A 23,587-nucleotide genomic window follows, 5' to 3' on the forward strand; every position below is an offset into this window, starting at 1 on the left:
CCAGTGTAGGCAAGCTGTGGTGAAAGGAATGGGTGCACCTGCATTTTCAGTATCTTATAAACATCTTTTCATTTGGATGGTCATAATTTAATGATAAATGCCAATTCAGGGCACGGAGCAAAGGGTAACATCTCCAGTAGAGATGGCGAGGGGTGGAGCCAGGATAACGATTAAACTGAGTTTACTGTTAGCTCCTATCCCCTGTAGTAAGGGCCTCACGACCTTGGAAGCTCCAAAATGTCAGCTCCTGAACAATGTATAAAGCATTGCATTCAGCAATGTTTTAGCAAGAGTTTCCTCCTGGATTAGTGGCCTTATACACATTTTGTAATGGAAACAGTTAGCAAGAGAATGGTCATCTTCTGCTTACAGACAAGGCCTTCCTTGTTAACACTGTGCTTGGGATGATATTTCAAGGAATTCCAAAGGGTTCCCAGGTGAGTGGCAGGAATGATCAAACGTTAAAAACCAACAGTTCCAGGGAGACACCAAATGAACCAGTTCTGTAGAGGAAGGGTGACTAGGGGAGGGTGTGTGAGGTCTTCAAGTGTCTAAAAGGTTTTCTGCCTAGAGAAAGGCAATAATTTGGTCTCTAAATCCATCCAGGAGGTAACATGATTATATTGCAGCAAAGAATTAAATCACACTTAATTTTTGAACTGCAAGTAAAATAAAAGTCTAAATAGATTGCCCTGGAAAGCAGTGCTTAAAAAAAAACTGGACAGGCATCTGTCAGCAGCGGTTATGGGGTTGCTGATCCTGCATGGAAATGGAGTTACCTCCCCAGCCCCCTCCCAGACCAAAGTGTAAAGAAGTCTTGCTGGGCTTTGGGGATCTGGCTTATCCCCTCACCGTGGTATGTTAATGGTACAGAGGAGACTGCAGAGGCAAGGGTGTGAAACTGCTTCCCTGCACCCCACAGATCCACAGAACTCTAAATGTTGCCTGCAGGGACACAGGAAGCATTTCTGGTGTGAGCTGGAGCGGTGGGGTGGTGGAGGCCGTGGTACCTTTGCACTGCAGAGCCTGGGGCTGGCACAGCCTTTGCCCCAGAGGAAGGGGAGGGACTGATCGAAGGCGTTAGTAGGGCAAAGGCTGTGTTTTCAGTTGATCCTGACTCCAGCCAAGGCAGAGAGGAGGTTGGCATGCCCCCTGCACTTTTAGCCAGGCCAGCAGGGCTGGAAAAAGTCTCAGTGCCAAGAGAGCAAACTTTTGAGCAGGCTGATGCCCTTTGTCCCGCTGTCTGGAGGGCAGGGACTCACCCCAGCGCTGAGCTGGAGGCAGCCCAGCATATTCATGTGCCTCTGTACCCAGCCAGCAAGGCAGGCCTGCAAGCTTTGCACGACCCCAGGCTAGAAGCAAACTCTGGACTCTTTGGGGAGGAAGGGGGGGTATTTACCTCCCATGTGTGGCTTTCCCATGTCCCTGGGAAGTCTCCCACCCCTATGTACAGGCAGCACAGCCAGGAGCAGGGAACCATGGAGTCATGTTGGGTTCACACCTCTGTGTCCTGCACGGGGTGGTTGGAAGCTGAAGGCATTCTGAGCCATGTGCCAGAGGTCTCCCTGCCTCACACCAGGTGGTCCAGGACACACAGGAGCCCCGTGTCAGCAGGCTGCCTGGATCACTCATCTGCACTGATCCCCTTGGTTATTGCCTTGTCCTCTGGCACTTGTCCTCTTTGTTGTCCTCAGTGTGGCTCATCCTTGGTCTCCATAGTCAATAACCAAGACCTGATATAGCTCCATGCAGGTGATGTCTTTTCTTATTCCAGTCAGTACCACAAATGGATTTGTTGATGATGGAATGAGTTGTCAGTGTGCCTCCCGTGCAGCGAGGCCATGGAAGAGCGGCGTTTCAGTTGCTGGCATGTCAAGGAGGGCAGTTGTTCCTCTATGAAGCATTTGTGAGCTTACATCTGAGAAACTGTGTCCTACTTCGGTCCCACCAGCACAGGAGAGATCAACTAGGGTCCAGCAGAGGATCAGTCATTGAAAGGATAAGCAATTAGAGGAATGAAGCACATGCTGTACCGGCACTGACTGGAGCACAAACTCTGCTCAGAGGTGCACAGAGCAAAAGTAGAAGATGGCAGGCACCAATTGCAAGAGAGAAAATTCCATCTGGACATAAGGAAAAGCTAGTTTACCCTTATTATAGTTAGCACAAGTCCCAGAGAGATGGGAATCTGGTCCTTGGAGATTTTCAATATTGAAGAATATCTTAAGCACCCTGATCTACCTTTGAGGGTAGCCCTACTTTTAAGTAATGCAACCTCCAGAGATCACTTCCAACTTGATTTTTTTCCTCCATTTCTGTCTAGTCCAAATGCCTAGAGCTTGCCTAATGCAGTGTCTGCCCTGACCCTCAGCTAAAAACCTCCTCACCAAGACCAATGAATCCTCTTAGAAACTGCAGACCTGGCCAAACCAGATTGTTTAATGCAGGATGTGTCCCCTACATCTGCCTTCTGCTCCTTCTGCTCAATAAACTCTCCTGGGGAGAAACTATGTTCTTGATCTGTGTTAGGTTTCCCAGCAGGGGATGGTATCCTGGTCTGCCATGGGGCAAAACAGGGGCTACAGAAATGCAGGAAGGTTTTAATATCTTAGGAAACTCTGCCTGACTCTACACCTTCTCCCTGGCTGCTCATGATCTGTTGCTTTTGAGCTGGTGAAGTCCAAAGGCAGCTTCTTCTCATCTTATCCTGAAGGAGTGGTGTTAAATCCCCGTGCATCCCAGCTGTACCACAGGCTGTGCAGGGAAGACAGCAAAGGGGATTTTCTGCCATCATCTGTTCCCAATTACGGTGGCTTCAGGGAACTTTTTGGCCAGTTTCCACCACAATCTGTCAGCTTCCAAACCCACGCAACTGGGAGGTGGGGCCTCGTAGTGGTGGTAGTGGCCAGAGCACAGAGCATCACCCTCAGAGGACCCGGGTGAAGGGACAGTGCAGCCACCAACCTCTGCTCCTGCTCTGCTGGGAACGGGCTGCCCCTCGGTGAGTAGCTTGTGCCCACAGCTTCAGTGGGACTGGGGGGTGAAAGGAGGGATCACTCACTCTTTTTAGATCTCCAGAATTTCATCTGCTGCTAAGAAAAGGGAGCCTGTGCTGGGGCTGGGAGCTGGAGTTGTGTTTTCGGTGTCACCCAACCAGGAGCAGTGCAAGGGAGTGTTTTGCAGTGCTTTTGTCCCCTGCATCAAGCTGGAGCTGCACAGGAACAGGCACTGACATTACAAACAGCAGATGTATGAGGATGGGATGCTGACCTCAGCTGGACATCTCACCACATCCCTACCCACAGCACCTCTCTGCTCTTTCTGAGCCTGAATCTATTCTCATGCACATCTGTCAGCACCCTGGTTACTCTGAGTTTGCTTTGCCAATGCCCTTTATCCTGCCTGTACTGTAACTACTGCTAACTACATGTCTCTCAGCTCATTTTGTGCATCTTTAGGTGTTAGGACACACTGTCAGGGGAGGGCTGTGTGGAGACATTGGTTTTACAGCTTAACTGGTAAAAAGTCAAGCATTGGGCAATGCCACCTCCACTGCACCCGTGGGAGGTGTGTGTCTCAGCCCAGCTCCCAGCCCTGCTGTGCTTGGAGGGGTGCAGGACTGAGGGAGGGAGCCTGAGCACAGCCCTGCCTTTGCAGTGGGGTCTGCGGCTCCCAACTTTGCTTCGCAGGTGGATGCGCCACGATGACGGTGAAGAAGAGTGGAAGTGCCAAGGTGGGTGCGGGAAGAGGGAGAGAGGGGAGGGCAGAAGTGTGCCAGGGGGCCAGGTAGCACATACCAACTCTGCCAGGTGAACAGCTGTCACATCTCACACTGTCCCACATGTCACTGTGTTATCTCTTTATGGATCTTTATCTGCAACAGTGTAGAGCATCATCAAAGGGAAAATATAAACCTTTTTGCTTGCTTGAAATTAAATAGTTCAGATTCCAAAAGGTTAACCCTGAGCTGATGTGAGCCCTGGGTGACAGCTGCTGGCAGTGCCTGTCCTTCATCCGTGGCCCCACTGTAGCCCCAAACCTCCATCAGACATGGAGGTTTCCACCAGAGTGGAAAGCCAGAGGGAGAACTCAGACAGTTGGGCTTAGGAAATGGGAAGAGTAGGGACTGTCATCCCTCCAACACTGCCTGTGATGTCCCCCTCCTTCAGTGGCAGCAGACAGCCTGCTTGTCCATGGCTATGTCTTACAGGACATAGGGTTTGAGAAATGGCCTTCAGTGCAAGCCGAGGTCCTCTGTGCTCTCTGAAACACATCATATGCTACCAGTGTGCGGGTGATGGGGCATTCCTCAGGGAAGGGCTGTTGGCTAACTGATGCCCATCTGATGTGCAGGAGAACGTGCTGCAGAGGGTCCTGCAGCTGCCAGTGGTGAGCTCAACCTGTGAGAGCCTCCAGCGGACCTACACCAGCACCAAGGAGGCCCACCCACTGATGGCCTCGGTGTGTGAGGTGTACGAGCGGGGCGTGCAGGGCGCTGGCGCCTTGGCCATGTGGGGCATGGAGCCCGTGGTGCGCAGGCTGGAGCCGCAGTGTGAGTGCCAGTGCTGGGGGGCATGGCAGGGGTGCCCACCAGAGCCTCCCTTGGTGGGACAGTGATGGCACGAGCATGTGCCTGGACAGCCCGGGGTACTTTTCTTACCTTGCTTTTGCCCAAGGTAGTTGCTGTGGCCAACAACCTGGCTTGCCGTGGCTTGGACCACCTGGAGGAGAAGATCCCTGCCCTGCAGTATCCAGTTGATAAGGTAAGTCATAGGCGGGGCAATCTGGAACCCCCGCTCCCACTGCAGACCCCACAGCATATCTTCTCTGGTCTTGTTTCTGGATGGTGAGGGGCTGCTGGGTGGAAAACAAGGCAGCCTAAGTGAAGGCTCCCAGATACAGATAAAAAATGTCCTGTGTCCCATTTCTGCCAGCTACCTCCAGCCCAGGCAGGAGAGAGCTGCTATACCCCTCTCCGAGCTGTTTACTGGCATGGCTATGGCTGGGGTCCCTGTGGTTCCCCCAGCTGTCCCATGCCACCCCAAGCTCACCAGCAGGGCTGTTCTCCATCTCTCTGCTGGCAGCTTGCGTCTGAACTGAAAGACACCATCTCCTGCCCCCTCCAAAGTGCCAAAAGCACCATTGGCAGCTCCATGGATAAGATCATAGAGCTGGCAGCGGAGGGCTATGAGGCCACCAAGAGCACGGTGGAAACGACGGCAAAGTACACAAGGAAAAACTCGGTGACCCAGATGGCAGCTGCGGGGGTCGACACAGCCCTGGGAGGGCTGGAGAAGTTGATGGAGTACCTGCTGCCGGAGGAGGATGAAGAAGCAGGTAGTCCTGATACCTAAATCCCCTCTGAGGGTGTCTGGTGATGGCTGGCTTGGCAGCTCCTCACTTGTGGAGTGGATGAGGCAGGAGGCAGCCCCTGGATTTTGGTGTAGGGCTGCCTCAGAGGGTTGTCCCACCAGCTCGTAATCTTTCCACCATTCTTCTGCCTGTGCTTTTCTGCCTTTTAGATCAGAAGCCCAAAAAGAAACATCAGTCAACAGCAAAGGTCTCCCAGCAGCAGGCCAGCACTGCCAGCTCTGCCAGTGCTCCCAGTGCTCCCAGTGGTTGCAGCACACCCAGTGCACCCAGCACTCCCAGTTCTCCCAGCACCCTGGGCCGGATTGGTGCCTTGGTTAGCTCTGTCTCCCACCGTGCTTACCAGCAAACCACTCAAAGCCTCCAGCGTGCCAAAACCAAAGGGCAGGAGCTGGCCACCTGGATCCCCATCGTGGTGAGTGCCAAATCCCACCTGCTGGGTTTCTGTACCCCATACCCTCTTTGGAGCTAATTTTCACATGAGACATTGCAGGCAGCTTGGAGGAAGTCCAAGCACAGAGTATGTTTCTGCTCAGCAGGACAAGGTGGGGCCATTGGTTCCTGCGTGATATTCACACACAACCATGTACCACATCAGTGGGACAAGTTATTTTTAGCAGACTCCCAGTGTATAATTGCTGATTTATGGCATTGCCATAACATCCTTCCTAAAGCAAAAAGCCCCTCCAGAGACCTAGAGGGGATGAGGAGACAGAGGCCCCTTTCCCACCTCATGCTGCAGTGGGAACCCCTTCCCTGGCCTGTCCCAAAATCCCAGAGCTCCCATCTGCCGTTGGGTTTCTCCTCGGGTACACAAATGAACTCCCTGCTCCCTGTGCACCCCAAGGTCCCTGAAAAATCCTCAGGCTAAGCAGGATGGAGTGGATGGGACCTGCCAGCTCCCTCTGAGAGATGGCTTTTTGCTGCTCTTCCAGGGCAGCCTGGCCAAGCCGAGCATACCCACAGCACCGCCGGCCCACAGTGACGGGCAGAGCAGCACCCGGCGGCAGAGCAAGGCAGCAGAGCAGAAGCAGGAGAAGGCAGGGAAGAAAGACAACAACCACAGCAAGGTATGGAGAAAAGGAGGGCAGTGAGCTAGGGATACCCCAAAGCATCCTCCTACCCATGGACCATGCCAGCATGGAGGCTGTTTCCCCCACACCCCTGGGGAACAGGCCCCCATCCCCACTGAACCCTGAACTGCAGCTTGGAGGAGATGAGTTGGGGGCTTGGCAGGGGGGCAGTCCCAGCAGTCCTCTTCCCTGATTCCCCAAAGCTGGGGGCTGTGGGCAGCCTCTGTACCAGGCAGGGTCACGCTGTCTTGTATGTTCAAGACTCCTTTGGAGCTGTGGGGTGTCAGCACAGAGCTCACAACTGAGCCCCAGAACACTCCTGACCCCTCTGCCATGGTCCCAGAAGCAAGGGGTGGTGTGAGCTGAAGGGGCTGGGAACAGTCTCCAGCACTGGCTCCACTGGGACATGGGGACGGGAAGCGGCAGGTTGGGGTCACTGCCCTTCGCCTCTGCCTGCAGCGGAAGCACAGCCTGGAGCAGAGGGTCCCCGGGGGCCTGGAGTGGGGGGAGCTGGTGGGGACAGGGAGCGACCCTGCTGCAGAGGGCTGCAGTGGCTCTTCCAGAGCAGTGAGCTGAAAGCGCTCAGGCTTCAAGCTGTGAAGGGGAAGGGGAGCCCAGGGCCAGCCCATCCCACCCAAAGGGGCCGGTGGGGAAGGGGCCAGGATCAAGAGCTGAGCTGGTTTCTCTTGGCAGGCAGGGGAGGACCCTGGGCTGGTGGGCAGCGTGGCTCACAACCTGCAAAGCGCCTGCGCCTCCGGCATCTCCACTGTGAAGAAGGTCCCAGCTGTGGCCTGGGATGCAGCAGAGGGGTTGATCCTCTTCACCCCCCGCAGGCTGTCCAGGGCCATGGAAACAGTGGATGCTCTCGGGGGGACCCTCGTCAGTGCCCCTAAGCATCTGCTGGGCACCCTGTACAGCTTCGTGCCGGTGAGTTTGTCCCCAGCCAGGTCCTGTCCCTCTCTAGCAAACCCCATTTTGCCCAGCCTCCTCCCATGAGCATCTCATAGCTCCAGGCAATGTCAGGAGGTACCAGAGTGGGGAGATGGGGTGCTGTGAGGACACCTCAGTCCCACCCTCCTCCTGAAGCATCCCCCAAGCTGTGACAGTAGTTCCCCAATAGAAGCAATAGGTTGGACAGTGGTGGCACCTTCACACAGTTCATTTCCAAGCCAGGGTGTGACCACACATTTCTGGGAAGGTGCAAGTTCATGTTGAGACTATGTCCCCTCTTCTTTACCCCACCCTGTTGCTCCCCTGGGATCATTTCTCCACCACAGCTGCTCAGGGGTTGCCCCTCTGGGGGCAAACTGGCTTATCCTGAGGTTCTCCCAGTTTGGGGTGGGGGGCTGTGTAGCACAGGTAGGGTAGGGCTGGCAGGTGGGTACAGCCTGGCTGGGTCCTCACCCAATCTCTCAGCTCCGCAGGCAGTCAGTGAAGGAAGCAGAGGCACCCAAGGGCAGCAAGTCCGACCCGGAGAAGACAGAGAAGAAGGAAGAGAAGGAGGACACCAAGGCTGCTGCCCCCTCCGCTGAGGAGAAATCCCAGCTGAGAGGTGACTGGCGGTACCGTGGCCATCACCCCCTCTCCTTCCTGGGGCTCGAGGACCCCCTCTTCCTGCGGCACAACTACTACCGCAGCCCTGCCTTCGAGCCCGAGTACCCCTTCCCGCGGAAATCCGCCTTCTCCCCCTACAACAGGCGGGTGAGTGAGGGCTCCTACCGCTTCAGCCCCGAGCCCATGTACAGCCGGGCTTACTATGGCAACCTCTACACTCCTGTCTTCAAGAAAGACTGAGCTAGTGGGGAGGACAAGCACATCCCACCCCCCTTCTAATCCCCCCACAGCACGCTTTGCCCAGGCCCCCTGCCAGCTGCCCACATGCACCCCTGTACCAGGACAGGAGCTGTAAGTGGTAGACAGGCCATAGGATGTGCATCAAGGTCAGGGTGAGGTAATAAAGGCAGACAAAAGCCCTGCTGCCAGAAGGAGAAGGTAGGGGGAGGTGGGACCAGAGGGGAGCGGCGAGGTGAAGGAGGTGTAGAAAGAGTGGTGAGACCAGAAAAGAGGAAAAGGGACCAGCCAGGGCTAGCACTGGGTTACCCTGGTCCCTGCTGAGCAGATAGCATGGACTTATATGGGCTTCACATTGAGAGAGCAGGGAGGACAGCAAAGCCATCAAATATCACCATAGCAAGCCTGGTTCCCTGTCCTTCCTCCCTCCATCTCCCTTTGCAGGGCCCATCCCTGGCCACAGATTGCTCCTCCATTGAGGGCCTGAAGATTCCCACTGACCAGCAGGATTCATGAGTAGGAAAGCCCAGGGCATCTCCCTCCCAGCTGGTGGTGGGATAGATGGTGGGGTCAGGAAAATGACTGATGAAAACAGGTGGAGCTCCTGGAGCCCCTCTCCCACAGGATCACCTGGCTTCCCACAATGCCTTGTACTCACTGCAATAATAAACCTTCCTACCTGCTGCTCGCCCCATCTGCTCAGCTGCTTTATGGGAGTGAGACACCAAACCAAGGGAACAGAGTGGGGTGAGACCCCCCAAACCAGGGCCAAGGGAGTGGGTGCGGGAAACACCCTCGAGTAGCTACCACAGGGACAGTGGGTGCTCATGCCCAGTACAGTACGTGCTTCTTCCCATGCCCCAAGTATGAATTCACAGCTCCAAGGAGCCAGGGCTTCCTGCCAAACAAAATTTATTGCATTTCCAGAAGAACACAGCAGAGAAGTCAAGTGTCCATACAGCACACACAAACCCTCTTCCAACACAGTTTTCCCAGGGCACAAGGGGAAGGGTTTGGGGAGAGGCAGGAAAAACCTCCAAGCAGCAGAAGGGTTCAGCGACGAGCTCAGACACCCCCTTTCCCACCTCCTTTCCTCCCCAGGGAGAGGCAGCCTTACAGAAGGAGTGTCTTGAGAAGGCCTGCGGTACCATCCCCATCCTGGGAACAAGCCCAGTGCCTGTTTTTTCCCAGGCACAGCCTGTTGAGCGCTCACTCGCACAAGGGAAAGGCTGTGATCACTGAAAGGCTGTGGGAGAGAGGACGGTTCAAAAGCAAGGCGGGTGGGATGGGAGGCATCAGCCCTCACCGAGGACCTCCAGGGTCAGCCGGAGCCATGGGCTCTGGGACACGGTGAGACACACGTGGGAACTGCCAGTGCCTCCCGGTAGAGAAACCCCCACCTTGCCAGCTCACGGGTGCTCCAGGGTTACTGGAGAGGATCCTGACGAGCGTTTAACAGGAATAAGGATCCCAGGGTAGGAGTGGAGAGACAAGGACTAGGGTGCTGTACAGAAGCAGCATGTCACCCCTGCTTACCGACAGCCTGGGCAGCTCCTGCTGCAGGAGCTGGAGATGCTGCTGCCTGGAGCTGTGGCAAAATCGCCCAGTGGTTTCCAGTGTTGGGGGATAGAAGGAATAAGCAGGAGGCACCTAAAAAGCTGGTACAGCAGAGAGTAGAGATTCTGTCCCATCACAGAGCCAAGAGTAATGCATTCAGTCCTTGGCTGCGTCGGCTGTGTATGGCAGGACACCCAGACCCTGACATTAGAAGGACAGCAAGGAACCCATCGTACTTATGGAAAGACTCACACCACCTCCATGGGCACCCAGGGAGGAGGCCTGGCCCAGCTGGGCAGCACAGAGAGCAGCAACATCCACGCTGTAGCTCAGAGGGAGTCCGTTCGTTTGCGGGTAAACACAGCCGACATGGTCTTGACGATGCCACGGATCCCTGTACCCTTTTTCAGTGCCAGTTTGGTGTCTGGGATGCGCTTGGCCAGTCCATGGAAGACCATGAGGGCCCCATGATAAGCCTCAGCTGCAGAGACCTCATAGAAACCACAGTCTAAAGAGAGGGCGAGGAGCCGACCCTCCTCACTGGACACCACCCGCTGGTGGTGCAGGTCCCGTTTGTTGCCCACAATGACGATGGGCACCTTCTCCTGGCTCTGCCCCTCCTTGGCTGCCTTGATGAACTGGATTTTAAGGGGCAGGATGTTGAAACTAGCACGGTCACAGATACTGTAGACCAGGACAAAGCTGTCTGCCCACTGGATTCGCTTCTCCTCTGAGGAGCCATCCTCTGTCTGCTCCTGGGGAAAGAGAAAAGGAAGGGCGTTTTTATCTGGCTCCCTTCCTCCACACCTACCTGCTAGAAGAGGGTGCAGCAATCCTAAGCCTAACAAACAGCAAAAGGGGAGAGAGAAAGAGGAGTACTGAAAAGGCAGTCCTCACCAAGGGGGACAATTTGGCCTTCAGCATCACTGTCCTCTCCTCCTCACCAAGCTGCCAAGCACTGCAGGCTGTAGGTGAAAACAGCATGGGGACCTCAGAGCAGCATTTCCATTTCTCTAGCACAGTCCTGTCCTCACTCTGGGCTGGCAGTATTAGTGCTTCAGCTTCAATGTCCTCAGTCACAGGACCATGGGCTACAGTGACTATTGCTACCCTGCCAGCAATGCTGCTGCCCCATGCTCGGCAGACGAGAAGGGTTTGATCACCTCTGATGTGTGAGCTTTGCTCAACTAGAGCTCCCAGCCTGTGGTTTCCCACAGGTAACTTTCAATAAAGCGTTTTTTGTCCCTGGAGTGGAAATGGGTGACAGGAGTGGAGTCCTCTCACCTGAGAATTGGGGGCATCCCAGATGTGGAAGAGAATTTCTCGGCCATCCACCGTCACGCTGTGGCTGTAGATGAATTCTGCCGCCCCCCCCCCAGAAAAAAAAAAAAATGTTATCCTCATGGTATCACCAGCTGTCACCCGGGACCTTCTGCACCCCAGAGAATCAGTTCTGGAGCAAAGAGATGGTTCAGCGAATAAATACAACCACTGAGCCTCTGGGAGAAGGCAAAGGCTCTGGAGAAAGGCAGGAGAGGATGGGCAGGAAGGAAATCCTGTGGGCAGAAGCAGGGCTGCCTCCTGACCCCAGTCCCTAATGGGAACCTGGCCTGGCACTCACCCATGTCTCCGTACTCCCCGATAAAGCGCCGGGTCAGGAAACGCACAGTCAGAGCTGCAGAGGGAAAGATAAGAATCACCAGAATAACCCTAAACCAGAAGAATTCTCCTTTCTAGATTCAGAGCAGAGTCAGGCACTATCCCCCTGTAAACTCCCAACAGCATGAACGGCTTCTGTTTTTCCCCTGGCCACCAGCAGTCTGCGAGCGGAGCAGAGGCACAGCACGACCCCACCGCATCAGCAAACTGCAGCTCAGTGGAAAATACCTTCCCTCGTCCCTCATCCGATGCCTACAAGGTTGTGCTCACCTTCCCCAGCTCAAATCACAAGGGCTCAGCCCCATCTCACCAGTTTGCTCCACAGGCTGCTCTGGTTCTCCAAACACTGATGCAGTTTGCAGCCTGGGAACCTCATGCTCCCAGCTCACCTGATTTCCCCACATTGTCCGCTCCCATAACAAGGACATTTGCTTCCATCTTCAGGGCAGTGGGGCCAGGCACCTCCATGAGGGCAGGGTGGTCGGGGGTGAAGCTGGTGCTCCGGCGCAGAGGCAGCCGGAGCCCCATTCCGAGCGTGGCCGTGGCTCTCCAGCAGTCCCAGCAGTGTGTGTACAACTCCTCTCGGCACAGCCGACAGTCCAGTGCTTCCCACGGCACTCAGGGGACCCGCGAGGACCATACCCCTCCCCGCAGCCGCAGGGGCGGTGCAGAGGGAACTGCAGGCAGCCGGATGAAAAACTTTGTCATCGCTCAGACTGTCCTGAACATACGTCAGTGCCTGGAGCCGGCCGTGCCAGCCCCCAGCGCAGCAGGCGGCCGGGAAGCTCCGGCTGTCTGCACCAGCTGCTCTGCAAACTGCATCCCAGGAGGTGCCCACGCCTGCACCTCGAGCAGTTTGCCCCTTGGCAGCGCCACGTAGCCCCTTGTCCCTTCCCCATGGCGACCGTGGGAATGCCCGCGAGGAGTGGAGGAGTGTCTGACAAGTGCTGGAGAGTCTCGTCAGGGACGGAGCACCTCATGAGAGATGAAGCCCCTTGTAAGTGACTCTCCAGCACCTCACGGGGTTGGAGAACATTGTTTCACGAGAGATGGAGCATCTCACGACTGACGGAGCGTTGTCCCACACGTGATGAAGCACCGCACGAGGGATAGAGTCCCTTGTGAGTGATGGAGCATCCTACGAATGATGGAACATCTCCCAAGCGATGGAGCATCTCTGGAGCTACGGAGCTTGTCGGGAGCACCCACCGCTTGCCCGGACCCGTCGCACAGCCCCCGCAGCCCTCCCGCATCCCCTGTTCCCCCCCGCCGCTCTCTCCCGGGTGCTGCCTGGGGGTTGGCGAGGACCGGCCGCCCGACCCCGCCGCATCCTCCCTTCCCTCTCTCCCTCCCTCCCTCCTTCCCCTGCCCGGGCGGAGCCTTTGACGCCATCGCGGGGCGCCCGGCGCGGCCATGGCGGCGGAGGGGGCTGCGGTGCGGGTGGCGGTGCGGGTGCGGCCGCTGCTGCCCCGGGAGGCGCTGCGGGGGCACCGGCCCTGCCTGCGGGGCGATGCCGCCACCGGCGAGGTGTCGCTGGGCCGCCGCCGGTTCCGCTTCGCCGCCGTGCTGCCCGAGGCGGCGGGGCAGGCGGCCGTGTACCGGGCCTGCGTCCAGCCGCTGCTGCGCGCCTTCTTCCGCGGCTTCAACGCCACCGTCTTCGCCTACGGGCAGACGGGCTCCGGCAAGACCTACACCATCGGGGAGGCCAGCGTAGGTGAGTCGCGCCGGAACCGGCAGCGCCGCGCGCGCCAGCATCCCCGTTCCTCCAGCATCCCTGCTCCGCCAGCATCCCTGCCCCGCCAGCATCCCTGCTCCGCCAGCATCCCTGCCCCGCCAGCATCCCTGCCCCGCCAGCATCCCTGCCCCGCCAGCATCCCTACTCCGCCAGCGTCTCTGCTCCGCCAGCGTCTCTGTCCCTCCAGCATTCCCACCACTCCCAGCTCTCCCCAGCAGTCCCACACTGCACCTTCTTCCATCCCCACCTCCTTCCATCCCCAGCCAAGCCACCACCACCACCATCATCCCATCCATCTCTCCCAACCCTCCAGCCTCACCATCCACCCCCATTTCAGCACCTGTGCTCTCTATCTAAACCCTACAGCAGCAGCATCTCCATCACTTCCAGTATCACTGTCCTAACCAACCCTTCCACCCTGTTAGCCCCCACCAGCCCAACCCCACTCCTGTACCACCCCTCCCCATCCTTTCCCTCCAGCAGCCTTTCCTTCTCTCCACCCATGCTGCTGTAACCACCCCCAGGGAAACCACCTTTGGGATCACAGCATGTAGGGTTTCTCCTTTTCCACTGCAGGACCTGGTCCTCCACCTGCTCTGGAGGTGGTGGTGATCTTCCTAGGTCCTGAAATAAACCTGAAGGAGAGTGAGAGTTGCAGGGGTTAATCCTGTTAGTTTGTTTATGGGAAAAAATTGGGGAAAAACTTTTCATCCTGGTTTAGTAGCATTGTGATCTCTTTCAGAGGACATACAGTAAATGTTTCAGTCAGCTTTAGTTAGTTGCATAGTTTGTAAACATTGAATTGTTTCCATACTTTCAGTCTACCTCTGTTTTCAGTTTCCCAGTTTAGACTATCATTGCACCAGATTTGGGAATCACCTTTTTACACAGCTGTTGGAGAAAAAAGGAAAACCATTTTAAACTCAGACAGCAGAGTGCTGCTTGCAGGCTGCAAGCACAAAAAAAAACTTCTCAGAGAAGGGAAAAGTGGAGTCATGCTGGCTTCAAAGGACAGCACACTATAGCTGCAGGCATGGTGTTTGCTATGTGCTAAAATGCTAAGGAGCATTCTTGAGCCTTCTTGAGGAAGGACTGGAAATGAGCAGCTTTGCTGGAATCCAGCACGGCAGTGGGATAGGATTTGCCCAAAGGTCCTGTGGGATGTTTAACCCGGGCTGTGAGGGTTGAGCTGTGGGAGGGTTGTGAGGTTGCTCCTTTCCAGCTGATGTATGGTGCTGGCAGGCTTCTGTCTATGGCTCTGTCCCCAGACATTCCCTGCTCCCTGTGACCCTGTGCCTCTCTTTGCCAGCTTCCATCAATGAAGATGAGCAGGGCATCATCCCACGAGCCATGGCCGAGGCCTTCAGGCTCATCGATGAGAATGACCTGATCGACTACACGGTACGAGTGTCCTACCTGGAAGTGTACAAGGAGGAGTTTCGGGACTTGCTGCAGGTGGATACAGCCAGCAAAGACATCCAGATCCGGGAGGATGACAAGGGGAACATTGGTATGTGTAGCTGCGCACGGGCTCCTTTTCTCCCCATGTCAGAGGCCAGGGCTGGGTTATCTATCTCTGAAGAGAGAGCCAGGTCTTCTCCCTCCATCCCTTTGTCCATCTCCTGCAGCAGACTGCTGTGCTTAGTGCTGAAAGCTGGTCTGTGCACGGCACAGTATGAGCAGGGTGACAGAACCAGCTGTGCAGAGGAGCTGCAACCTTGGGCAGCCCATCCCTCCCAAGCACAGCTCCCTTTGCTTTGCAGTGCTCTGCGGTGTGAAGGAGTCGGAAGTGGAAGGGCTGGATGAGGTGCTGAGCCTGCTGGAGATGGGGAACACAGCCAAGCACACGGGAGCTACCCACATCAACAGGCAGTCGAGCCGCTCGCACACCATCTTCACGGTGACCATGGAGCAGCGGCGTGGGGCTGGACGCCTCCCCCTGCACCACCGCCCGCCCTCCGTCCCCGCCGCCGGACAGGTCCTGGTCTCCAAGTTTCACTTTGTGGACCTGGCAGGCTCAGAGCGAATTGTGAAGACAGGAAACACAGGGGAGAGACTAAAGGAGAGTATCCAGATCAACTGTGGCCTCCTGGCCTTGGGCAACGTCATCAGTGCCTTGGGAGATCCTCGGAGAAAGACCACCCACATCCCATACAGGGACTCCAAAATCACCAGGTACCTCTGGGACCAGGACACCCCATGTCTTATGGGCTCATTTTACAGGTTTACCCTCTCTGCAGGTTTTCATTTAAGGAAGCTTGAGGAGCAATGAGGCCAGGATAGAAATGACAGTAGCTCATTGCAGCGCTGCAAAGACAAGGCTTGTATGAGTCATGCTGCTGAAGCCGAGATGGGGTGCCACCGTGGGTTTTCCTATGCTTCCTGCCTGGCAGGGAATAAAAAAAGCTTCCCGTAGGCTTGTTTGATGGCCTGCAGTTAGTTCTCTGCTCAAGCAGGTGGTCTTTGCAATCTCTAGCAGGATCCCTTGCAGCACGTGCCTAGCTAGCAGTGATCACAGCCGGGGAGCCTCAGGAATTATTCAGATGGAAACTTGCCATGGTGCAAACTGTAAATCCTCCGCTTAATGATTCCACTCACCTCACTAGTACCAAACCAACTACTGAACAAGAATATTGTTTTCCTTAAGCTTAACTTCTGAAAAAGATTGAAAACCTACTGATTCCTGTGTTATTTTTGTATTTCAGCTATTATTATCACTGTGCTCTTCCCTAGGATCCTGAAAGACTCTCTGGGGGGGAACGCCCAGACTGTGATGATAGCCTGTGTCAGCCCATCCTCCTCCGATTTCGACGAGAGCCTCAACACACTGAATTACGCCAACCGGGCTCAGAACATCCAGAACAAGGCGGTGGTGAACTGCCGCAAGGAGACGGAGCACATTGAGGAGCTTCACCTGCAGATAAAGAACCTGCAGAAGGCGCTGGAGCAGCGGCAGCGCTCCGAGACCCGCATCATCAACCGCTCAGGCAGCGCCAAGCGCTGCGCGCCCGACCCCACGGCACGGCTGCTGGCAGAGTGCGCCCATTACCGCACCTGCACCGACGCCGCGTACCGGCTGCTGATGGAGCTCCAGGAGGACAGTAACCTGACAGTGGAGCAGATCCTGCGGGTCAAGGAGTGGCTGTGCACCGTGGAGAGCGAGAGGAGTGAGCTGACCTCAGCCGGGCTGGACAGCGGCATTGAGAGCACCTCCATGGAGGACCAAAGCGCTGAGGCACAAAGTTCAAAGCTGGCAAAAGCCCAGGTAACAGTTGGGGTGTTGCAGCTCTGAGGTTGGGTTCATCTGGCGGCCACTGGAGGCAGCAGCCCCAGTGTGGCATGATGGAAGGGTCAGGAGAGAGAGAGGAGGAGAATAATCCTATCCAGGAGGCCACAGGGAGGCAGAAAGACATGGTCGTCCCGGCAGGCAGGAAGAAGTTGGACTCAGCTGCAGCTGAGAGATTTATTTTGCAGGAAAAATCTGGGTCTGCAGAGCTGCTATGCCCTTGCAGAGTCCAGCATGGGAAGGGAAGGGCAAAGGTGGATGCTGACGCTGCCTCTCGTGTATTTTGGGGAGCAGGTGAACGCCGAGAAGAAATGTGAGTCCGTCAAAGATGAGCAGGTGGCCAAACTGCAGAGGCAAGTGGAGCGCCTGGAGGAGGAGAACCGTGATTTCCTGGCTGCCCTGGAGGACGCCATGGAGCAGTATAAGCTGCAGGTATTTCTGGTCTCTGCTCTCTTTGTAAGGACCTGCCCCACTCCTCCTTGTCCTGCCCAGAGAAGCCCAGCGCAGCTTTCAGGTTCCTCTGTAGCAGGTCCGAAATCAACATGTATATAACCACATTTTTCTCATTGTTTCCTAGAGTGACAAACTGCAGGAGCAGCAGGATAAGATCTCAGAGCTGCATGTGCGCTTGGAGATGGCAATGCCAAACCTGTGTGTGCCAGGACTGCTGGAAAACCTTCACCTGGTGACTGCCAGCCAGAGACCTCACACGGCCCCACTGGATGCTGCCTCGTCCCACGGCCTTGGTGGAGTTCTCGCAGGGCTCCTTCCTGAGCAGAGTGGAAGAGCCCTTTGCAGGAAGGTGAGGGCACAAGGCTGTGCTGTTGAAGAACTGCTGCCTCTTCATTTGGCTGCTCTCCACTGCAGGAATTGCTTTTTCACTGCTGTTGAACGTGACCCTTGTCAGAAGTGTAGTCCAGAGGACTGCACTCCATGTTCAAATCCGGGGAGTTTCACAACTCTGGCAAAAACGGTCCAGCTTCAATAGTGAGGCTTTTACTTTGATGTTATGGGTGAGTCCCAGATTTGCTCAGTGTCTGAGCAGCAGAAGGCAGGAGGGCAGGAAGCTGGGTCTGGCAACACACCAGTGCTACTGAAAATAGGCTCAACTCCATTTTTTTGCTTCTCTTTGTGTCTATCAGTGATGCCCAGCTGGGAGCTGCTTTTTCTGACACTGGCTCTCATGCAGCATGTTTCCTTTCCTTCCAATTCCATGCCCCAGCAACTCAACAGCAACTTCTCCTTCCAGGAGGAGGAGCTGGCAGGATGGCACCCGAACCACACACAATGCCTGACTGGTGATCCTGAGGTCAGAGATGTGGTGCTGAGGAGGGAGCTCAGCCAGGACTCAGAGAGGCCATCAGAGTTGTCCTCAGGAGAGGAGGTGGAATGGGAACAGAAGCGGTCCCTGTCCCAGCGCCGGTGAGTTGGGGCTGTCCCAGCCCTGTGCAGTGCCCTGTCAGTTGTGTGACAGGCTGTCCCACCACTGCAGCTCAGCTCTCACATCTGAGAGCAAATGCTGCCTGTGGGGTCAGTGATTCTGCTGAGATATTTTACTGCTCCCTGGGGAGCTAATTACTATCTTTCCTGACCACAGCTACTGTTTTCATCTCCTTCTGAAGTCTGTAGATCATAAGGGTCCTTACTGGGAACAGCTGTAGCAATGCCCAGACCAAACTGATTAATTTGCTGCTTTTTCTAGAAATGGGATCCAAAATTGGAGCAAAAAAGAGATTTGCATGTTGAGTGAGGAGCCAAGTAGAGGCAACGCCCACTTGATTCAGGAGGAACAGCTGGAGCTGTCAAAAGGCAAGTAGCAACCATAGGTTGTTGGGCAGTCTCCTGCAGGCTGCTGGGTACTTCGTTGGGTGCTCTTGATGTCCCACCTGGATAATCCCAGAGGACAAAACTGGAGCAGATGACAGTCCAGCTGCTTTTGTTAAGGAGAAACTTGAACTCCTGAGGTTAGGAGTTCTGGCAAGAGTGTGTGTTTTGGTGGAAGCTGCAGGTGAGTCTGGGTGATGCTGTGCCAGACTCTGGCTACAGATGTGAGATCGGATTGTCCTGTCACCCAACTACTAAGATGAGGCCTTCCTTACCTGGGAATCTGTGTTGCAGAGGTCTGTGGGAAGCGGGAACCGCTGGTCAGTTACTGGGAGCGTCTGTCAGGAAAGGACTCTGAGTGGAGGCTGGTGCAAGCACAGCAGAAGATCCGAGAGCTGGCGATCAACATCCGCATGAAGGAGGAGCTGATCACAGAGCTCATTAAGACAGGTGCAGAGCTACTGGCCGGAAAATGCACCCCTTTCCCATGAAATGGCCTCCTAGTTATGATGTGTGGTCTGTGCTTCCATCCTCATCTTCCTGCGTTGCTTGTGCTCAGCCCCTTCTCCTGTAGATAGTGGAGCCCTGTTTCTCCCTTCCTCTAGCTGACAGAAACCCTTCCCACTAGTTTCTCCCTTCCATGGAGTGGCTGAGGGAAAGGGAGCAGTTGGTCTCTGTAGCCAGAAATACTTGGAGGGAGAGAGAGGAAAGGTGAGGATCCTGGCTGTGAGGGAGGGGACTGTGTTGCAGGCAAGGACGCCCAGGCTCTGAACAGGCAGTACAGCCAGAAGATCAGCGAGCTGGAGCAGGAAGCAGAGCAGGTGCGGGCAGAGCTGAGTGACAGCCAGAAGCAGCTCCAGGAGCTGGAGGGCAAGGAGCCGTGGGATCCTGGGGAGAAGCGCAAGCTGCAGGAGTACCGCACACGTGTGGCGGCCGCGCAGAGCAAGGCACAGGTGAGTGGGGAGAGCTCTGGCCACTCAGAGCGAGCGGGGGCAGATTGGGGGCTCCTCTGCAAAGGGCATGGGGGAGGTGCCGAGGCCAAGGGCAGCTTTCCCCTCTGGCAGGTTCTGTGCAAGAAGAAGCAGGCGACAGAGAGGCTGGTGTCGCTCTCGGCCCAGAGCGAGAAGCGGGTGCAGGAGCTGGAGAGGAACATCCAGCTGATGCGGCGGCAGCAGGGGCAGCTGCAGCGGCGGCTGCGGGAGGAGAGCGAGCAGAAACGGCGGCTGGAGACAGAGGTGAACAAGGGACAGCACCGAGTCAAGGTAGGAATGGGCAGGGGCAGCTGTGCCACTGTGGTATTTGTGAGGTTGGCAATGGGTGGGCTCTGCAAGCTGGTAGCTCTGATGGGGTCTCAGAGCATGGAGGTGGAGAGAGAATATCCAAAGAGCTAGAGGAGAACATAACCTGTCCCTCAGCCCCTGGCTGTAGGGCAAACATCTTCTGCTCCCTCCATGCTCATGGCTGCTCTTTCACACCCAGGAACTGGAACTGAAGCACGAGCAGCACCAGAAAATCCTGCGCATCAAAACTGAGGAAATTGCGGCTTTCCAGAGGAAGCGGCGGAGCGGCAGCAACGGTTCCGTGATCAGCCTGGAGCAGCAGCAGGTACAGAGCGAGTCTGCCTCCTCTTTCCTGCTCAGAGGGGATGCTTGGCAGACTGTAGGCTGACAGGGGAGATCTGAAAACAGGGACCTCAGCTCATCCTGCCCTTGAGGAAGACAGCCCATACTATCACTTGCATCTAGTAGCAGAAGACTTAGATCTTGGAGCTGGAAGGATAAAACCAGCCAAGTCTGTGCTGTCAGTAGCAGAGATGGAATCGAGACTCTCATTCTGGTCTCAACCCCATTGCTCTTAGCAGTCCTGTGCACTGGTGCTGCTATCTGCACACACACACACACATGCCTTTTACCTCTCTCTCCATCAGAAAATTGAGGAACAGAAGAAGTGGCTGGACATGGAGATGGATAAAGTTCTTGAGCAGCGCCGAGCCCTGGATGAGCTGGAAGATGAGCTGAGGAAGCGGGAAGCTATCGTGGCCAAAAAGGAAGCCCTGCTGCAGGAAAAGAGTGGCCTGGAAAGCAAACGACTGCGCTCCAGCCAGGTAGGACAAGAGTGACACCCCAACCCCTTGCTTGATTTCCAGCAGAGGTGGAGGCTGGAAAACCTGGGTGCTATCTTGGTTACAGCAGAGGGCTGCAGGCCAGGACAAAGTGTTGTTGGGAAGTGAGTGGAAATCTGCTTCTGTGTAACAGCCTGTTTGTGCTGTGCCTCTGAGCTAGTTGGTTCGTTAGCCTTTGGCTTATGACTGTGGGGTCACTTGACCTACAGAGAAAGGGGCTGAGGGCCTGACTTGCCTTTAGAGCAGATCCCCTTGTGCTGCAGGCCCTCACAGATGACATAGTGCGCGTGTCCAGCCGCCTGGAGCACCTGGAGAAGGAACTGACTGAGAAGAACGGGCAGCTGCGTCACGGCAGCGCCCACGACCAGCAGCAGATCCGCCAGGAGATCAACAGCCTGCGCCAGGAGAAGGACCAGCTGCTCAAACAGAGGCTGGAGCTCGACAACAAGCTGCGTCAGGGCACCTTGCTGTCCCCAGAGGTACCTCTGCTTGGGCTGGGCCGCTCTGCTTGCAACAGCGTGAGGTAGCACGAGAGAAGTAAAGACCAGAGCACAGGGTTGTTGGCAAATGCTTCCTCACATCCCCAAACTGTGCATATCCCAGCTTCTCGCTGGCGCTATTGAGATGACAGGGAAGGTTGGGGCAGGGTGAGACAGAGCAAACCCTTTGCTCCTTATTAACTGCAGCTCTGCCCTGGCAGGAGGAACGGATCTTATTCCAGCTGGATGAGGCAATCGAGGCTCTGGATGCAGCCATCGAGTACAAGAATGAGTCCATCACGTGCAGGCAACGAGTCCTGCGGGCCTCAGCCAGCCTGCTGTCCCAGTGTGAGATGAACCTCATGGCCAAGCTCAGCTACCTCTCCTCCTCCGAGACCCGAGCTCTGCTCTGCAAGTACTTTGACAAGGTGGGACACAAATGCCCTCTGTGCTGGTGGGAGCTGTAGTTAATTTACTGGCTATTACTGATTAAATTATTAGCCAGCCAGAACACACAGTTAATATAACATGGCTTGAAAGGAATTGTTAACAGAAATGATGATCTGACCAAAATCTTTGTTTTCCTCATTCAAGCTTTCTCCCTGCCTCCTACTGTAGTTTTGCCCTGTAAAGTCAGGCCACAAAGCCACAGCACCATGACCCTCAGCTGGGAGAGGGGCTTAACTAATCATAGGATGCATGGATCCGTGCAGTGGCTCTGCCACATCAGTGCAGCCACACCTTGCTCTTCCCTCCACGAGGCAGCTCTGACATCCCAGCACTACTAACCTTTGTAAGCTGTACCAAAAAACTAACTTGATTGGGGCTCAGTGGGGCAGGAGATCTTCCGGGGTGCTGAAGGAGCTGAAGTGTTCCTTGCTCTTGGGCCCTGGCCAGGTGGTGACCCTGCGAGAGGATCAGCACAGGCAGCACATTGCCTTCTCGGAGCTGGAGATGCAGCTGGAGGAGCAGCAGCAGCTGGTGTACTGGCTGGAGGCGGCCGTGGAGCGCCAGCGCCTGGAGATGGACCGGCAGCTCACCCTGCAGCAGAAGGAGCACGAGCAGAACATGCAGTTACTGCTGCAGCAGAGCCGTGGTAACCCCTCAGCCCCCAACATTAGCAGCAGTGCCACTGCTTTTGTCTCTCAGGGGTCTTGCATGCTGAAGTGGCCTTGTTTTTTCTTGTAGAGCACATGGATGAGGGGCTGGCCAGCAGCAGGCTGCAGTATGAGGCAAGGATTCAGGTGCTGGAAAAGGAGCTGAGCCGTTACATGTGGGCAAACCAGGAGCTGAACCAGAGACTGAGTAACATGAACCTCCATCCTGGACAGGCCAAAGGTGAGAGGAAACCCAGGCTGGGGCTTTGCTGTTCCTGCCAAGTTAAAAGGGAGTTCCAATTTCCATCCCAAAAGCTTGGAGCAGTGAGGGTACAGGTCTTTCAGCAAGTGCTCTACAGGCACCAGTTCTGATGAGGAAAGTAGAGATCCTGATACTCACCTCACTGTACCCTCAATTTTTCCCAGCAGGGATGGAGAGAAGCATTCATGGGGCTGGGGACAGAGCTGCCCCTGTGCTCGGGACCTGTGAGGAATCCAGCCCTGGGGAACAGCCCGTGCCTCTGGCTGTCACTGAAGAGAGCCATCGGGTCAGGGAGGAGAGCAGGGACCTGGTGCATGCCCCTTTGCCCTCCACATGGAGACGTTCCTCCCTGCCCAACGACAGCCCCGGGGACCTCCGGCAGAGGGATGTGGAGCACTTGCTGAGGGCGGGGCAGCCCCACGAGCTGCACCCACCCCGGAGCCTCGCTCCTGCTTCCAAGCCCCGCCGGGAACTGCGCAGAGCCAGCCTGAACATGAGCCCAGTGCCTCACCACCCAGCCATGATTGACGTGAGGAAAAACCCCCTCTAGACACCGGCTTAACATCCACCTGGCACAGGGCAGGGAGGAGCAGGTAGTGCTGACATAGCTTGAGTGCCTTCCTGCCCCACAAGCCAGCCTGGCTCCAACCCTGTTCCATTTCAGAGGCCTGAGGAAAAGAAAGGTGACCTTTCATCATAAGCATGTAAGGTGGGAGCACCAGCCTGCACTCTCCATGTTGCTGCCAGTCCAGACAGCACTGACAGGACACTTTGCCCCTGCAGCAGCTGAAACACTGTGAAGCAGGATACACCCTCCACCCTGGCCTCTTAACACTAAAAACTTGTTTACAATTTGGAAACCGCTGCTGCAGGGCTTGCTCAGCCCTGGCAGCCTTGGAGGGCGATGCTCTGCAGTCCTGCAGAACTTGTACATTCATTTTTTTTGTAGTAACTTGGAGTTTTTTACATTTCTACTATAACTTTTTTAATAAAGCAGAGTGAGTTTTATGAAGCAGTCACTTGGCATAGGGTCCACTGGTCACTTACTCCAGGTACACAAGAAAAGAGCTTTATTTTAATCTCACTGCATGGGAACTCAGCTGCTCTTAAAGTGTTGCCTTAAGGTTTGAAGATCTGCTTTAAGTGCTCCCTACTAGAGGTGGCTTCCTACATTAAGTTGCCACAGGAAAAGCATCTCCAGCCACCAGCAGAATTGTCTGAAACATCCAGGATAAAAGTAACTCTGGTTCTGTTTTCCTGTTGCAGACTATAAGCTGCTTTAAGCAGTGTTTTTATATTCCTGGGAGAACTTCCAGTATGTATATAAGGGTG

General features: G+C 55.5%; 3 protein-coding genes across 6 annotated transcripts; 2 read left to right on the forward strand and 1 right to left on the reverse strand.

Moving 5' to 3' along the window:
* The first annotated feature begins 210 nt into the window (after positions 1–210).
* On the forward strand, positions 211–8,917 carry PLIN1 (perilipin 1). Of its 2 annotated transcripts, XM_051796960.1 has the most exons (10): positions 211–437; positions 2,714–3,001; positions 3,690–3,733; positions 4,354–4,552; positions 4,681–4,763; positions 5,085–5,337; positions 5,523–5,785; positions 6,306–6,440; positions 7,137–7,370; positions 7,860–8,917. In XM_051796960.1, the coding sequence occupies exons 3-10, from the start codon at positions 3,704–3,706 to the stop codon at positions 8,235–8,237; spliced, it is 1,575 nt and encodes a 524-aa protein (XP_051652920.1). In that variant the 5' UTR covers positions 211–437; positions 2,714–3,001; positions 3,690–3,703; the 3' UTR covers positions 8,238–8,917. The 2 variants fall into 2 exon arrangements, with proteins under 2 accessions (XP_051652920.1, XP_051652919.1); XM_051796959.1 differs by lacking the exon at positions 211–437 and having other exon boundaries at positions 2,330–3,001; positions 3,658–3,733.
* An 87-nt stretch (positions 8,918–9,004) lies between these two features.
* LOC127475304 (ras-related and estrogen-regulated growth inhibitor-like protein) lies at positions 9,005–12,325 on the reverse strand. Its single transcript, XM_051796978.1, has 4 exons — positions 11,840–12,325; positions 11,413–11,466; positions 11,076–11,152; positions 9,005–10,546 (listed from the first exon to the last, which is right to left on the reverse strand). Exons 1-4 carry the CDS (start codon positions 11,976–11,978, stop codon positions 10,121–10,123), a joined length of 696 nt encoding a protein of 231 aa, XP_051652938.1. The 5' UTR covers positions 11,979–12,325; the 3' UTR covers positions 9,005–10,120.
* Positions 12,326–12,702: 377 nt separating this feature from the next.
* On the forward strand, positions 12,703–23,449 carry KIF7 (kinesin family member 7). 3 transcript variants are annotated; one of them, XM_051796941.1, is made up of 18 exons: positions 12,703–13,164; positions 14,495–14,695; positions 14,949–15,360; positions 15,919–16,450; positions 16,766–16,903; positions 17,049–17,273; positions 17,721–17,893; positions 18,174–18,280; positions 18,590–18,745; positions 19,046–19,248; positions 19,360–19,557; positions 19,775–19,900; positions 20,223–20,399; positions 20,681–20,896; positions 21,118–21,324; positions 21,794–21,992; positions 22,085–22,234; positions 22,420–23,449. In XM_051796941.1, exons 1-18 carry the CDS (start codon positions 12,864–12,866, stop codon positions 22,803–22,805), a joined length of 4,107 nt encoding a protein of 1,368 aa, XP_051652901.1. In that variant the 5' UTR covers positions 12,703–12,863; the 3' UTR covers positions 22,806–23,449. The 3 variants fall into 3 exon arrangements, 2 of the variants coding, with proteins under 2 accessions (XP_051652901.1, XP_051652902.1); XM_051796942.1 differs by having other exon boundaries at positions 22,423–23,449; XR_007906168.1 differs by lacking the exons at positions 22,085–22,234; positions 22,420–23,449 and adding an exon at positions 21,491–21,689 and having other exon boundaries at positions 21,794–21,893.
* The last annotated feature ends 138 nt before the right edge of the window (positions 23,450–23,587 follow it).

This window comes from Manacus candei, unplaced genomic scaffold, assembly GCF_025592945.1.
Source record: "Manacus candei isolate 608988 ecotype Guabito, Panama unplaced genomic scaffold, ASM2559294v1 h1tg000046l, whole genome shotgun sequence".
Classification (NCBI taxonomy): Eukaryota; Metazoa; Chordata; class Aves; order Passeriformes; family Pipridae; genus Manacus; species Manacus candei.

Bases quoted from the DNA above. Each gene is read 5' to 3' on its own strand.
- PLIN1 (XM_051796960.1), top strand. From the start codon at position 3,704: ATGACGGTGAAGAAGAGTGGAAGTGCCAAG. The intron at 6,441-7,136 runs GTATGGAGAAAA...TTCTCTTGGCAG, and splicing joins AAGACAACAACCACAGCAAG to GCAGGGGAGGACCCTGGGCT. The intron at 7,371-7,859 runs GTGAGTTTGTCC...CCAATCTCTCAG, and splicing joins CCCTGTACAGCTTCGTGCCG to CTCCGCAGGCAGTCAGTGAA.
- LOC127475304 (XM_051796978.1), bottom strand. From the start codon at position 11,978: ATGGGGCTCCGGCTGCCTCTGCGCCGGAGCACCAGCTTCACCCCCGAC. The intron at 11,467-11,839 runs GTGAGCTGGGAG...TTCCCTCTGCAG, and splicing joins GGACAATGTGGGGAAATCAG to CTCTGACTGTGCGTTTCCTG. The intron at 11,153-11,412 runs GTGAGTGCCAGG...GGGGGGCGGCAG, and splicing joins CGGGGAGTACGGAGACATGG to AATTCATCTACAGCCACAGC.
- KIF7 (XM_051796941.1), top strand. From the start codon at position 12,864: ATGGCGGCGGAGGGGGCTGCGGTGCGGGTGGCGGTGCGGGTGCGGCCG. The intron at 15,361-15,918 runs GTACCTCTGGGA...GCTCTTCCCTAG, and splicing joins AGGGACTCCAAAATCACCAG to GATCCTGAAAGACTCTCTGG. The intron at 18,281-18,589 runs GCAAGTAGCAAC...TCTGTGTTGCAG, and splicing joins ACAGCTGGAGCTGTCAAAAG to AGGTCTGTGGGAAGCGGGAA.